Source organism: Heloderma suspectum, chromosome 6, assembly GCF_057233095.1.
Source record: "Heloderma suspectum isolate Gila_16-S chromosome 6, 16-S_ref, whole genome shotgun sequence".
Taxonomy (NCBI): domain Eukaryota; kingdom Metazoa; phylum Chordata; class Lepidosauria; order Squamata; family Helodermatidae; genus Heloderma; species Heloderma suspectum.
In genome coordinates, this window is record NC_139463.1 from 25,637,662 (window position 1) to 25,652,054 (window position 14,393).

The 14,393-nt window shown below is 39.5% G+C and overlaps 1 protein-coding gene across 1 annotated transcript in view; it reads right to left on the bottom strand.

Moving 5' to 3' along the window:
• TCF7L1 (transcription factor 7 like 1) overlaps positions 1 to 14,393 on the bottom strand; it is a 127,824-nt gene that overhangs the window by 112,739 nt on the left and 692 nt on the right. Inside the window, exons 2-3 of the mRNA XM_084803837.1 lie at positions 14,187 to 14,250; positions 11,648 to 11,778 (exon numbers count right to left, since the gene is read on the bottom strand). Of these exons, the coding sequence (XP_084659963.1) occupies positions 11,648 to 11,778; positions 14,187 to 14,250 (195 nt within the window). The remainder of the gene's footprint in view (positions 1 to 11,647; positions 11,779 to 14,186; positions 14,251 to 14,393) is intronic.

Below are 14,393 nucleotides of genomic sequence, written 5' to 3' on the forward strand. Positions count from 1 at the left end.
CATTTACCACAGTGTGAAATGGAACTAATAAGTAGTGACAGCGAAACTGAAGGAGCCCCATTGGCCTCTGTGGAAGAGAGTTGAACTCTGTTGGAATAGATGAGAGGTTGTCAGCATATCGTGCAGTTCTTTGGGTTGCTAAAATTAGTGTAGCCTTCCCAAACCTTGAGCCTCCCCAATGTGTTGGACTACAACTCCAATCATCCAGCCAGCCATGCCGAGTGGTGGATGATGGGAGCTATAGTCCAACACACCTGGAGGATGCTAGGTGGGGTAGGATGAATAAGTGAGTCAGTTTTCAATAACTCTGCTTTTTTCTTACATTTAAACAATGTAAGGGAAATACATGCTATTATCTTTGAATGCGTACAAGTATTCCAATAAAACATAACAATTAAATCATTAAGTGTGTTAATTTTTTTCATCAAATACCTGTGGTGGATTGGGACAAAAATTAACATGGAGTACTTTCTTTAGCTTTGTTGTCTACTAAACACAAGTAAAATAAACATGCTAAATAAGATCACTCTCTAGGGCATTGGGATCCAAACTGAAATTTTCCCAATGCAAATGATCCTACACAAATTAGCCAATTCAAATTTTTCCCAGAAAACCCACATCTCTGGGTACTATCCCAACACCTCATTCTAAAAGTTTATTTTAAAGTACAGCATCCAATATCTAATGGGGTATGCATATATTGACAAAGAAAAAGAAAAATGAAAGACTATCAATTTAACTGTGTATAAGTTTTATTTTTCAGTAATACACTCTGGTAAATTTCTGGTTTGTCCCAACAGAGGGTGGGGGGAGAATTTGGTTAAGCTAATTTGTGAGTTTTAAGAACTGTTGATAGATCATGCTTATACATAACTTCACTAAGTTTTACATCATCATCTTATAAAATGAGAAAGGAAGGAATCAAGCAAGTATAATGTTAAAGGAAGGCTTAAGGGATACTCTGAAGTGTCGTTGCCTGATTAAGATTACCTGCAAGTAGCAGAGCGAGGGGAATGACAAATTCTAGAATGCTGAGGTCAGAGGCACAGGAATGAGTGAGAATGGGAGCCATTCTCTAAGCATTATGGAAGAGATGCTATCATGACTAAAGCAGCAATCCTTCACAGTTATGTTGCTTAAATCCCACTCAAGACAATCAAAGCAGCTTAACTGTAAGCAGGATTTCAGCCTAAAAAGAAACTGAAGGTGCCAAGCTTTCATAAGACTTCTCCACAAATATTCTCTTACCAGAATTCTGATAACAAATATTTGGTCTCATGGTCAAAGATATGAGAAAATGTGATTAAGAACCAAAAGAAACATGATATAATTACATAGAAATGATCAGTGCGATCAAAATGCTAAAGAAACATTCAATTTTAAGTTATATGCCTTAGCATTTTATTATCTTCATGTCAAAGAGCTAAATGCATCATCTGATAAACATATACAAATCCTTTACAAGTGAAATCCTATAGTATCATAAAAGGACAGTATGCATTCTGCATGCCCAGGATGGCACTGCTATTGTGCAGTATGCAGAATCTGAGGCAGCAGAAATTTCAGAAAGGCTTTAGCCTTTTTGTTTGTGAAGATAAACTTGAAAAAGCATGCAGGGAAGATTCAAAAGACAGAGAGAAACTCTGCAAGACTTTCAGGGAGTGACTTCCATGTTTAGCATAACTTATAAGAGGGTTTAATCTTCCAAGGTAAGGTAATCTCCCAGTTTGGGCATTAGCCTCTCCCCATGGTGAGGAGAGCAGATGAAAAGCAAAAATGGGATCTGCGCACATCACAAAGATCTATCCCTTAATAGCTGGCATTTCAGGAGAGTCACTTCCAGCTATTGAATGGGGAACTTTGAGGCAAACAGTTACTAGGAGCAGAGCCTTTGTCATTGTGGCACCCACTCTGTGGAATGCCCTCCGAAAGGAGGTTTGTCAGGCTCCCAACATCTTATTTTATTAAGTACCTAGCCAAAACATGGCTGTTCCAGGAGGTTTTTGAATGATTGTTCCCTTAGCTTTTCTTATTTTAGTCCATGATAGATGTTTGGAGATATTGGATTTTTTGTAATTGTATATTAGATACATATTACATGATGTTTTTATACTGCAAGCTTGTTTGAGTTCACTTGTGAAAATGCAGGCAGTAAAGGGTGCTTTTTAATAAACAAATGAGCATTAATCAATTTTATTTTTTAAATGTCTTCCTTTGAACTCTTCATAGGAATGCATTCTTCAGGAATCCTACAGCAGAATCCAGTGGGGTTCTTACGCCCTCATTTATTCTGTTAGACCCTGATGATTCTGTTGTGCTAGTGGCCCCCTCCCTTGTGCAGTGGCCATTTAGCACTTCAGGGGCAGCGCATAAGGAAGGTCTGCCAACCTGCCTCCTTCCAGAAACAAGAGGAAATGCACATTTGGGGGTTTTCCCTTGGAAGTGCTAAATCTCCCTTCCATAAGCAGCGGGTCCCGCTTGCACAATGGAATTGGCAGGACCCACTGCTTACAGAAGGGAACGAACAGGGTCGAAAGGTATTGGCGGAGGCATAAGCGCCCCGTCGGATTCTGCCCCGAATAATTTATTTTTTTCCTAAATAATCAATCACATTTTAAACTTTCAACACTGTGCTTTAGAAAGGGCTTCAATCCTATACACACTTACCTCAGAGTGAACCCCACTGAACTTCATGTTTTAGTCAGTTAAAGGAATGTAACCAACTAAAATGTCTATACTTTAACTGCCTAATCTTAAATCAATAAAATGTTACAAGTGCTTACACTGAAAGTTAGCTGCTATCCAGTCATATTAAAGGACTATTTGTACTAAATATCCTCACACATCTCTCGGCCTCAGCCCATGATTTGAAATATGGGAATAATACTAGCCAATCTGAAAGGGTGTTGTAAGGATTAGTGGGTATTATTCCAGATTGTATAACTTGGTTCCTTAATCTAAATTTTCCATAGCCAAGTAGAATGAAAGAAACTTCCAAAGTTTTTAGACTTTCTGAATTATTAGATCATTGTTGTAATGATCAGTCAAATGTACAGGATCACAGAACATGATAGAAGGGTGCAATCCTGAGCATATTTATCAGGAAAACAAATCCAACAGAACTCAGTGTACTTACATCCAAGTAACCATGTTCAGTATCACGTTGTAAGAATTCATAACTTCCATGCCTACTGAAAGGAAACCAACAGGGCAATTCTTTAATGTCTACTCAAAACTAAGTTTGATGACGTTCAATGGGAGTTACTCCCAGGTAAGTGGGTAGAGGATTGCAGCCTGAGTTTCTCTGGCAAAGAGAAAAGATAGGTGAAAGAAATGTGTGTGAAGGATTGTTGCTCCTCCTCCAACCTTTCCCCATGTCTTTTTAGATGGTTCTGGCTTAGGCTCATGGTTTTTTCCTTTTTTTCTTTTCTTTACATAATACTGTTACCTGTCCTGAGCCTTCAGTAAATAAATAAGGACCAAATAACAGGAAGTAATGGTGCCACTCTATTCTGCTTTGGTCAGACCTCCCCTAGAGTACTGTATCCAGTTCTGGGGACACAGTTTAAAAAGGATAATTGGCAAATTGCAACATGTCTAGGGAAAAGTGACTAGGAAGGTGAGCAGCCTGAAAACCAAGTCCTGTGAGGAAAGGTTGAAGGAGTTAGGTATCTTTAGTCTGGAGAGGAGATGACTGAGAGGTGATATGATAGCCTTCTTCAAGTATCTGAATGGCTGTCACATAGATGATGGAACAAAATTGTTTTCTGTTGGTCCAGAGGATAGGATCCAAATCAACAGGTCAAAATTACATGGAATAAAATTTTGACTAAACATTAGGAAGAATTGCCTGATGGTACAAGCTGTTCAACAGTGGAACAGACGGCCTCAGAAGGTAGTAGACTCTCCTTCGTTATGCAGAGGTTAGATGGCCATCTAACAAGGATGCTGTCCCACCAATCAGCTTCATGGGATGGCCCCAGGTTCTAGTATTTTGAAGGACAAAATGTCTCCCTATCCCCCTTTTCCACACCATGCATAATTCTGTACACCTCTGTTATGTCTTCCTGTTATTCACCTTTTTTCTAAGCTAAACAGTCCCAGACATTATAACCCTTCCTCATAGGGGTGTGCCTCCAGCCCCTTGATCATTTGCTTGCCCTTTTTGCACCTTTTCCAACTCTACAATATCCTTTTTTAGGTGCAGTGACCCGAACTGTACTTAGTATTCGAAGTGTAGTCACACCATACGTTTGTACTAAGGCAGTATGATATTGGCAGTTTTGTTTTCTTTTTCTTTCTTTTTTAAATACTTTTTATTCTATTTTTTATCTTTATAAATGAAATAAACAGTACCAACAACCTAGTCATTATCTACAGTTTCCAGCAATACAGTATTCTTAGGAGGACACAGCAAGGCAGTTTTGTTTTCAATTCTTTTCCTAACTATGCCTGAAGGCAGCTATTTCTCAGACATGCTTTCAGTATAATAGTATGGAGCTGTTTCTTGCTTTGTAGTTCTCTTCCCATGCCCTTGATTTACAGAAGATTTCTGTATACTGGGTAGGCAGGAAAGGCAACCTCCTAGAGTTCACAACCCACCAATAAGCTGCGGCTTCTCTTACTGGGTTGTTCATGGTTCACAACCCATAATTAAGCCACAGTGCAGGGTTTGAACAACAACCCATGATTCAACAACCCATTTTCTGGGTTGTTGTTCTGTGCAAACCAGGCCAGTATGCTTCCTCCACTCAAACTCACAGCAATCCCAGAGTAAACGCTCATATAAGCAGGAGGGATTCATTTAAATTGAGGAAAATTAAAGAAGGACCAATTATAACTGATTCTAATCAGTTTCCAACTTTCTAATTCATATATTTTCCTACCAAACATGCATTCTAACAGGTTGCTGGAACAATTAAAATGTATCTGTTTGCAACTAAATAGTCTTTATACTATCCAAGAGCATAATCCAAGATCTCTGCTCATGCAGTCCACATGCTGTTTGCACTGGAGAATGTATATCTGCTTAAGCGAACTACTGTGGAATAATGAATTTCTGTTTGGCTCTCCCAATATACATATAAGAACACTAAGCAAAATCATTCACTTGAAGATTAAGTGCTCATAACTTACTCAGTAACAGGAAATGGTAATTACTTGACAGAAAATTGTGTCTTCATAACAGAAGGTAATTGTTTATTTTATTTATTTTAATATATTTCTTTGTCAACTTTCAGGGCCATGGCCTTCCCAAGGTGACTTACAATATAAAAAGAGAACAATTCAATATCAAACAAATCATAAAAAGCACTTTAAATTGAAACAATTTTAAAATAGCAAGTTAATACAGTTTCAAATATCTAACAGCAAATGTCCACACCCTTTGGTTGACCATCTAAATATTCATCATTTACACAATAGTTTCAGTTCAGTTTGTTTTGCTCATAAGCCATTACAAAAGGTTCAAATAGTTGCAGACGAAATCTAAAAGGCAACAGTTACAGGCAAAGCATTGAGGGAAAGGGGAATTTTCATTACCCAGAAAAATAACAAGTAAAAATACTATTAATCCAGATGGCAGTCAAGCGTGTCAACATCAAGAAAAATCTGTTATGATTTGGCAGCAATTTGCACAATTACAAATAAAGCTCATGACCTCCTATTGTGTCATATTTACTGACCTTAAGTCATATATTTTTGCTCCAGTTTTGTTTAACATAGAAAAAGCAGGCTTTTAACAAAAGACATGACAATAAGCCAGCATTCCAAAGGACTCTAGCTTATTGGGATCAAGCAAGCATACTAGTACACACTGCAGATCTCTCCTGCTTGGCTCCTCCTGCCAGTGGGAGGGGCTAACAAACAACGTATTCTCCAGCTGTGGTTGTTTAGTGTGATATCTGAACCGGGAATTCTAGCTTGTCTCTCCCCAAACAGGCCAGAGCCATATGAACACTTGACTGGTGGTTTTCTGCAACACTTACATTTAGATGTAATGTAAGTGTTACACTTACACTCTCCCACACTGGAGGCCTTCAAGACGAGGCTGGACAGCCATTTGTCAGGGATGCTCTGACTTGGATTCCTGCTTTGAGCAGGGGGTTGGACTCGATGGCCTTGTAGGCCCCTTCCAACCCCACTATTCTATGATTCTATGTATAAAATTGCTCATATTTTCATCACCTACAATTAGCAATTTCACCTTATGGTAGAAATTTCTCTTTTTGAACATCTTTAAGTGACACTTTCTAAACAATGATGATTATTACTTAAAAACTCAGATCAGGTATAGGCAACTTTTGGGGGCCTGGGCACATCTAGCAATTTGATAAACTCTCCTGGGCACCACCACAAAATGGCTGCCATGGGAGAGGGGAAAAGGGCACATAACGTGGCCACAAGACTGAGTACAAGCCAGAAGTGGGGTCCGAGCCCCAACACACTAAACAATGCACTAAACAACAGCACCAAGAGAAACTTATTTCACAGCAATCCCAGCTGCCAGTAAGAAAATGTTAATGAAAAAAGTGGGAGGGGTTAGGGCACCTTGTCATGAACGAAAAAAGGTATCCAAGAGCAGATTGGCACCTGCAGGCTCAAAACTGCCTACCCCCAACTTAGATACTACTCTATAAATAAATATCTATCTAAAGTCCCTGTAGTACAGTATCTTTAGTAAGACAGGCCATTTTGCCTCAGTACATATCCTCTCCAGATTACAACATCATCAGGACTGACAAGCAAGAATCCTACCGACATTATGCCAACATATTCTTCAACATATATTGAAGGCCATTCAGAACCAATCTGGAGAAGCTGCTCTAATGATAGAGCCATTATTTTAGAAACTGATGGACCACAAAATGTGAATAGCCAACAACTTGTTTGGTTTCATCTCCCTCATAATCCATTAGTGCTCCTGCGCATACTTCCTCTCCCAGACAATACCATAGTCTTGGGTTACAGTTTTCATTTTCTTATGTTTTCTTAATACAGGAAATATAATGGTTGTCATATCTTTAGCAGACAGTGGCCTCGCCTGCCTTGTTACTGCTGGTACTAGGACATTCATGAGGCAGCCGATTCATTCATGTTACTTTTGTCATAATAGAACCAGCCCCAATGTTGCAGTATCAAATCCTGTAGAGGTAGGGAATTATTGCCAAACAGCCAGAACAATAAACTCACTTTAAACACATTAGGCTACCTGTATTTAAATGACAGAATTGTATAACTTCTCCATTAGCACTGGACAGATTACTGTCTGCACGCTTTCACTGAACTCTTCACAAGTAAAAGGAGCTAGAGATTTCCTTTATTAACAAAACACGAAAATCCAGAGAGGTGGTCTGGAATTTCCACCGTCCCCCAGCTAAGCCCTGTATATCCCTATTAAACAGAACATCAGAATTGTCTAATTTCAATCACATTTTTATTTAAAATATTTATATCTCATCTTGCTACAATGGAGATGGGTCTACAAAGTGGCTAACATGGTTAGAAACAATCCATTAAAACTATTAAATAATAATAATCAACCATCAATATGCAAGGAGGACAAATGAAGTAGTGCCTAGAAGGGAGGAAGTTCAAAGTCTAGGTGCCATGCTCACACAGAAATTCACTCTGGCTACCCACCTTACCTCAAAGGCAGGGGCACAATAAGCAAGTCCTAAGGCAAAGATCTTACTACATCGGCAGGTTCATACCCAAATAGGCTTGCTCCCAAGCTGTGTAGCCATTAACCATCATGTACATATAACAGCTAACTCATTGTTACAAGTAACACAATGGTTTCCAATAATACCCATATAAAGATGGCACAATTACTACCAAATTATTATTCTAACTTTCTATAGTTTTCTAGCATCCATTCAATATTAGGGCTGAGTTCGATTACATTAATCAACTTAAAACTTGTTTGATCAGCTAAAGAGATGCCTTGATTAGTTGGGCAGATATTTTAAAAGTTGTTCTAAAGTTGTGTGCTTCTACACATGCATCCATCACCTAAATACAAGGAAAATATTTTTTTTCTTCAGAGCTACTGCTTTTATTCATAAGGAATTTATGCAAATGTAATCAATTTATTCAGCTAAAATTCCCAATTGAACTATTGGAATTTCTTTAATTGGGTGACAGCCCTATTAAACATTATTTTAACATTTCTGGCATTACACACATCTTCCTAGTCTTATGGATTAGCCCAAAGGCAATGTCTTACTCTTCAGAATAAAGTAACAAGACTGGTTATCCTTGATGAGGGAACTGAATTGCAGATAAGATGTTCATAACACAACCAGTAGAAGAAGAATAGGTTCATGTTTAAGCATGATAAGGATGTAGGCAGGGAATCCCTAATGGCCACAACACACAATGAGCTCCTGAGGGTTATGGCATTTGCAGAGTTTGGAATTGGAGTTGGGACATTCTGGTTGGTGCTCAGGGGGATTCAATTTGCTGTCTAACGCTTGGTCAATTTGCTTAATCACTTCTTTAAATGTCTATGGGGACACACAATGTCAGCCCATTAACAGCTTTTAAAAGTCTTAAGTCTCCCCTTAAATGAGAGAAGAAGTACAAACAAGAGAAGAGACGTTGTTACTGGATTTGCCTCTGTGTCCTCATTCTTTTATTAATTAGTTTGCCAGTCAAAATTTACAGTCAAGTGTTAAGTCAATGCAAAAATGGGGAGGGGGAGACACACACACACACACACACTACAACAAATGGCAGATATTTTCTGTTTGAACCACTCATTAAAGAAATGTTTTCAAGGAGGTGGTGGTGGTGGTTTTTGTCTTTTCTTAAGTAAGTTTTTAGGGGACATATATGAAACTTTAATTTCATCCACTTAAAATAAAACATTTTCATTTGCTATACAACTCAGCTTCAATGGAACTTAGGTATATTTACGAACAACGCACAACATACATACACAACATATGGCATTGTAACCTCCTTTACAGAAATAAAACATTCATGATGAGTTTACAATCCACTAAATTACTACTTAGGAGTGAGCAACTTGTGGCTTTCCAGATATTTTGGCCTACAACTCCCATCACCCTTTGCTAGTTAGGGCTGATGGGAGTGACAAGCCAAAACATCTGGAGGGCCACAAGTTGCCCACCCCTGCACTACATCAATGCAATCCATTCTTTTAATATATGACACATCGTTGCAGATTCATTTTGTCTTGTTTAAAAGATGCATACTATTTTAAATCACAAAACTTTATACAACTGAAATATAAACAATGAAATCATCTCTGAAGTTCATAAAACCACTTACATGCATGCATCTTTAATTACAACTGGTGAAGAAAAAGTGTAATCTTCGTAAACTTTCATTTCTGCTCTTACGCTCATGGAAATGTCTTATAAAGATGCTTTACAGTTATCATTTAAGTTGTTAGTCGAAAGCAACCCAGAAACAACTTTTGGGAACACGGTGTGTCATTCTATGTAGGCAACTTGTTATGTTTGAAGCAATACCTAGACATCTGAATGTTATACAAAATGCTGCCAGTCTCTTAACTTAGAGACTATTTCCAATGGTTAAAGGCTCAGGCACTCTCATCTCCCCTCTCCCACATTAATTTCCTACTCCCTTATCGTGTCAGAATTAACTGTGGTGTAGCATTGCAGCTATATCCACATTAACTAGGGTTAGCTTTAACTAGGGTTAGCTTTAACCAGGATTTGCAAAGCTGCTTTAAGTGTTGGTTTCAAACTTTGGTTAAAAATTAGCCCTGACTAGCATTAATGTTAACATCAGTGCAGATGCACCAAGGGAAGGGAAAGTTCACAGAGAAGGAAGAAATATACAACCATGTATCATGTATCACAACCATGTCTCTCAACCATGGTTAACAGATCAGCAGCATTACTGCACCAGGCCTTAAAATGCCCTGTTACTCATTATCTGTATTTACAATAGTTCTTACTGATCCTAGGACTGAAGATTAATTATGTGTACCACTTCTCCCAATAGGTAAACCTTTATATACAACATCCTGTGGGACACAGGCACCAGTCTCACTGCAGAACATGCCTCCAAGTAACACAAATAAATTAAAAGAAATGCCTATTGTTATGCCACCCTGTGGAATATTTGTTGTGGCCATACAATATGCACAGGTAGTAACTTCCAGAAACTGCTTTGATATATCATGTTGATTAAGCGTAAGAACATAAGAAGAGCCATCTTGGATCAGTCCAAAGGCCTACCTAGTCCAGCATTCTGTTCCCACAGTGACCAACCAGATGCCTATGGGAAGTCCACAAGCAAGACATGAGCACAATAGCAATCATAAAGGCATTATGATATTGGCAATTTTAAAAATTCCTTTCCTAATTATCTCTACCATGGGATTTGCCTTTTTCACAGCAGCCACACACTAGGTCGTCAAAGTTTTCATCTAGCTTTGCACCACAACCCCAAGATCCCTTTCCTGGTTAATCACTAACAGCTCAAACCAAAGCATCTTTGGCTATTTGCCATAGACTAGTTTGTAGAGCAGCCTTTCCCAAGCTTGAGTCCTCAAATGTTCTTAGACTACAATTCTCATCATCCCCAGTCAATGGCCAATGGCCAATGGTCAGCGATAATGGAGTTCTAATCCAACAACATCTGGGGACTGAAATTGGGAAATTTTTGTACAGTATAGAGGAACATCCATGCATCTGCTCTGTATCCTTACATACTGCAGAGGATTCTGAATCTTATTCAAAGAACCACACTAATTTTACACAGACCTGTTGAACTTCACTGAAAACATAAATGAACTTGAAGTGCATCCCCAGAATACACCCAACACTCCTCTGTCAATTGACAATGTGAGATACCAGTAGAGCCTGACAACATGTCTTGGGAACACATGCTAAGCTTCCAAACTGTATTCTCTTGGAATACAGTTTTAAAACAGCTGGTAAAGAATAACGTGTGTGAATAATGTGTGTGTAAGTAATCATTTGGTTGGCTGATAAAATTAGTTCTCCTTTGTTTTATTTGCACTCCTACAATACCCATCTTCCAATACCCATTGGTTTTATACGACCAATGCCTAAATAGATATTAAAAGTCATTTGTTGGGATTATTTACTTCCACAATGGCAACAGTAACTTTTCTCAGATCCAATCCTATCACCTGGAGTTTAAATGGATGCCCACCCACTCTCTAGCCAGAATTCTACTCACAAATAAATGAACTCCACAGAAAATTTGAGGAAAGATGATGAAATCCTCACATTTCCTGAACTCTCAGAAGCAGCCTACACACTCTTGAAATAGGGGTGGGGGAGAACAAGAGAAAAACCTATTAAAAGAAAAATTATCTTCAACACACAGTGGTGAAATCTCTTCTGTGTTGTAAATCATTAAGTTGAAAATTGTGCAGAGACATTATACAAGAGATTGCCTATCTTCAAACTCCCTATCTGTAAAAGAGATATATCTAGCATTCCATGTAGCAAGAGTTTCCCTCAAATGATGTTTATTATCCTGGGATATCAGCTGTAAAACAGAATTCTTCAGTGGGGCAAAAGGGCACAAAAGAACTCCATCTATCTCAATTCCCTTTCATGGAACAGGAAAGAAAACTTTAATTACACCATGTCTCACACCAAACCAAAGCACTTACTGTCCGAGCACCACTTGGGGACAAAGCTCCACTGGGCAGGTAGGGGCTTCCCAGCTCTGGGATCATCAAGAAGGGATAACTTGGATAAGGAGTCCCTTTAAAGAAGCCCCCATCTTGCTGTCTTCTGATTACTACGGAAGAAAGAAGACATTTAGCTAGAGACATTCAGAGGGCAAGCCTTGGAGTGCATGGGCAAATGCAAACACCCCCCCCCACACACACACACACTTGAAGTTGGGGGGGGGGGTTAACTGCAGGAAATTTTGAAAGTTTAAAGAAAGGAGGTTTTTTTTAAAGCATCAGGATTCTTAAGAGACTAGCTAGAATTACAAGGCAAAGATAAATTAGTGGTGAGATTCATAAACCACTTAAGCCTGCATATGACTTATATTTACCCCATTTTGCAATCAATCTGCACTCAGAACTTAAAACAAATTTACTTTGAACAAACAGAATGTACTTCTAAATAAATGTATGCCCATGCAACTTATCATACGATTTTTTTTTTACTCAGAAGTCCCACCCAGTTCAGTGGGACTTACTCACCAGTAAGAACATCAATGTATTTATACATAGGACCACACTCTCAGTTCAAAACTTTAGGCCAAAGGTGGGGAACCTTTGACCCCAGAGATATTGTTGAACTACAACTCCCATCAGCTCCAACCAACATAGCCTATAGTCAGGGGTGATGTGAATGATAGTCCATGAACATCTGAAGGGTCACAGATTCCCCACCCTACTTTAGGCCATAATTCAAACAACTACATCATGCTTGGTAACAGCTGGTTTCCTGTGGTGCGTAAGCATTGCCTTCAGGCAATCAAGCAAGAAAGCTTTACAAAAAGTAGTTTTTTTTTTCTTTTTTACTTTTAGGACAAAAATTATTAACATGGGCATTATACAGATACCAGCTACTAAAAACTTATTTTTGGGACATATTTGCAAGGCTGATCTACATTAATAAGTCACACATAATTCAACTAGATATATGGACTAACAGCAGGTACATAATCACACCATTGTATTCTAGATTAATTTATCAAGAATAGCTGCCACCCCATATTTATACATACAAACAATGTTGATTATAACCTCTTTATCATCTATAGGTATGCAATTAAATGGGGGGGTTGAGAGATGACATCCCAAAAAGATGGCTGAAGCAAGGTAAGAAATAACCAACGCACTTTTAAGTTAAAATCCTAGACACTTACTACAGAGTAATTCTCATTGAACTGAATGGGACTTTTTCCTGAGTAAACATACTTAGATCACAATTTAAATTCCTTTACAGTGCAATCTGTGCATATTTATTCAGAAATAAACCCTACTGGTTTCAATGGAATTTACTTCCAAGAAAATATGCTTTGGATTGTAGTCTTAAATAATTTGTGGATTGTGATTATTACAAAAAGTCTCTGAAAAAACCCGAAGTTATCTGATTTATCTGATGTCTAAATACTAGTGGGTGAACTCCTACTCCTCACTCCAAGATCTTTGATCTCCCTTTCTTTCATGCATCCTGAGCCTATTAATTTACGTGGAACTAAGTCCTACTTCCAATAGTCCTTATTTCCATGTAAAGCTATAGTTCTATATAAAATCAGCGCAACATGCTTCTGCATAAACACCTATACGGTTGTACTGTACTCTCAGTAATCCTAAATCTCCTTACTCAGAAGTAGAGAGGCAGTTGGGCTAATCTGTTACAGCAAACAAAAAAAGCGCTTTGCAGAGGTCGCTCTATTGTGATATCTTTATGCCACAATAGGTCTGCCAAAGCCTTTAAAGTGCCAAAACATTTGTTATGTGTTTACTCAAATGTAAGGCCCACTGATTCCGCACCTACATTCTGATCCTAAACACATTTTAACAGTGCAATTCTGTGCAGACCTAGGAGCACCTACATCCATGCACTGCAATGGGATTAGGCTGCAATCCTATACCCAATTACCCATGAGGGAGGTCCACTGAACTCAGCGGGGCTTGCTTTTGAGTAGACATGTGCAGGATTACACCGTTAGAGACGCACCTAAATCTGCCTACTACCTCCCCGATTTCAATGGGGCTTACTTCTGGGTTAAGTGTGGGTTGCGGAGTTGATAGGCGTGTTGATACTCACAAAGCAAGTCCCAATTACATTTCAGTGAAACTTAACTCCCAAGTCAATCTGCGGACTTCCCGACGGCGGCGGGAAACGAGCCGCTGCCAGAAATGAGCCGCACCGATTTCAAAACTCAAGGCGGCTCGGCCAGGCAGGCGGCCTGCTTACAGTTGCCAGGATCAGGGCCAAAAGGGGGCAGCAGCGAAAGCGAACGAGGAGACGGGAGAGCGCGGCAAATGGAAGCTCCTCCTCGTCCCAGAAAGTGAAGGGAAGAAACCGAGGAGTCGCGGGACGAGAAGTAGTCAGCGCTGTCGCCCTAGTTTCCTGGGAAGAGAGCGCCATGTCCCCTCCTCCTCCTCCTCCACCCACCCAAACTTAGCCTTTCCCCTCATTTCTGAAGGAGGAGGGAGGGAAAAAAGGAGGAATCGCTACCTTCGGCTGGAGAGTCCCGCGGCTTCTGGAAACTTTCCCGGGGTTGCTGAGGCGGCCTCTCCGCCTGTGGTGGTGGTGGTGGGGAGACACAAAGAAGAGGGCGGGTTGAGGTGACTAAATAAAGTGCCCCCCATAATACGAGCCTTTTCTCTCCCCCCCCCGTGCCCGCTTCGTTTTCGGCGCCCCCCTCGTCCGTTTTGTCGCCCC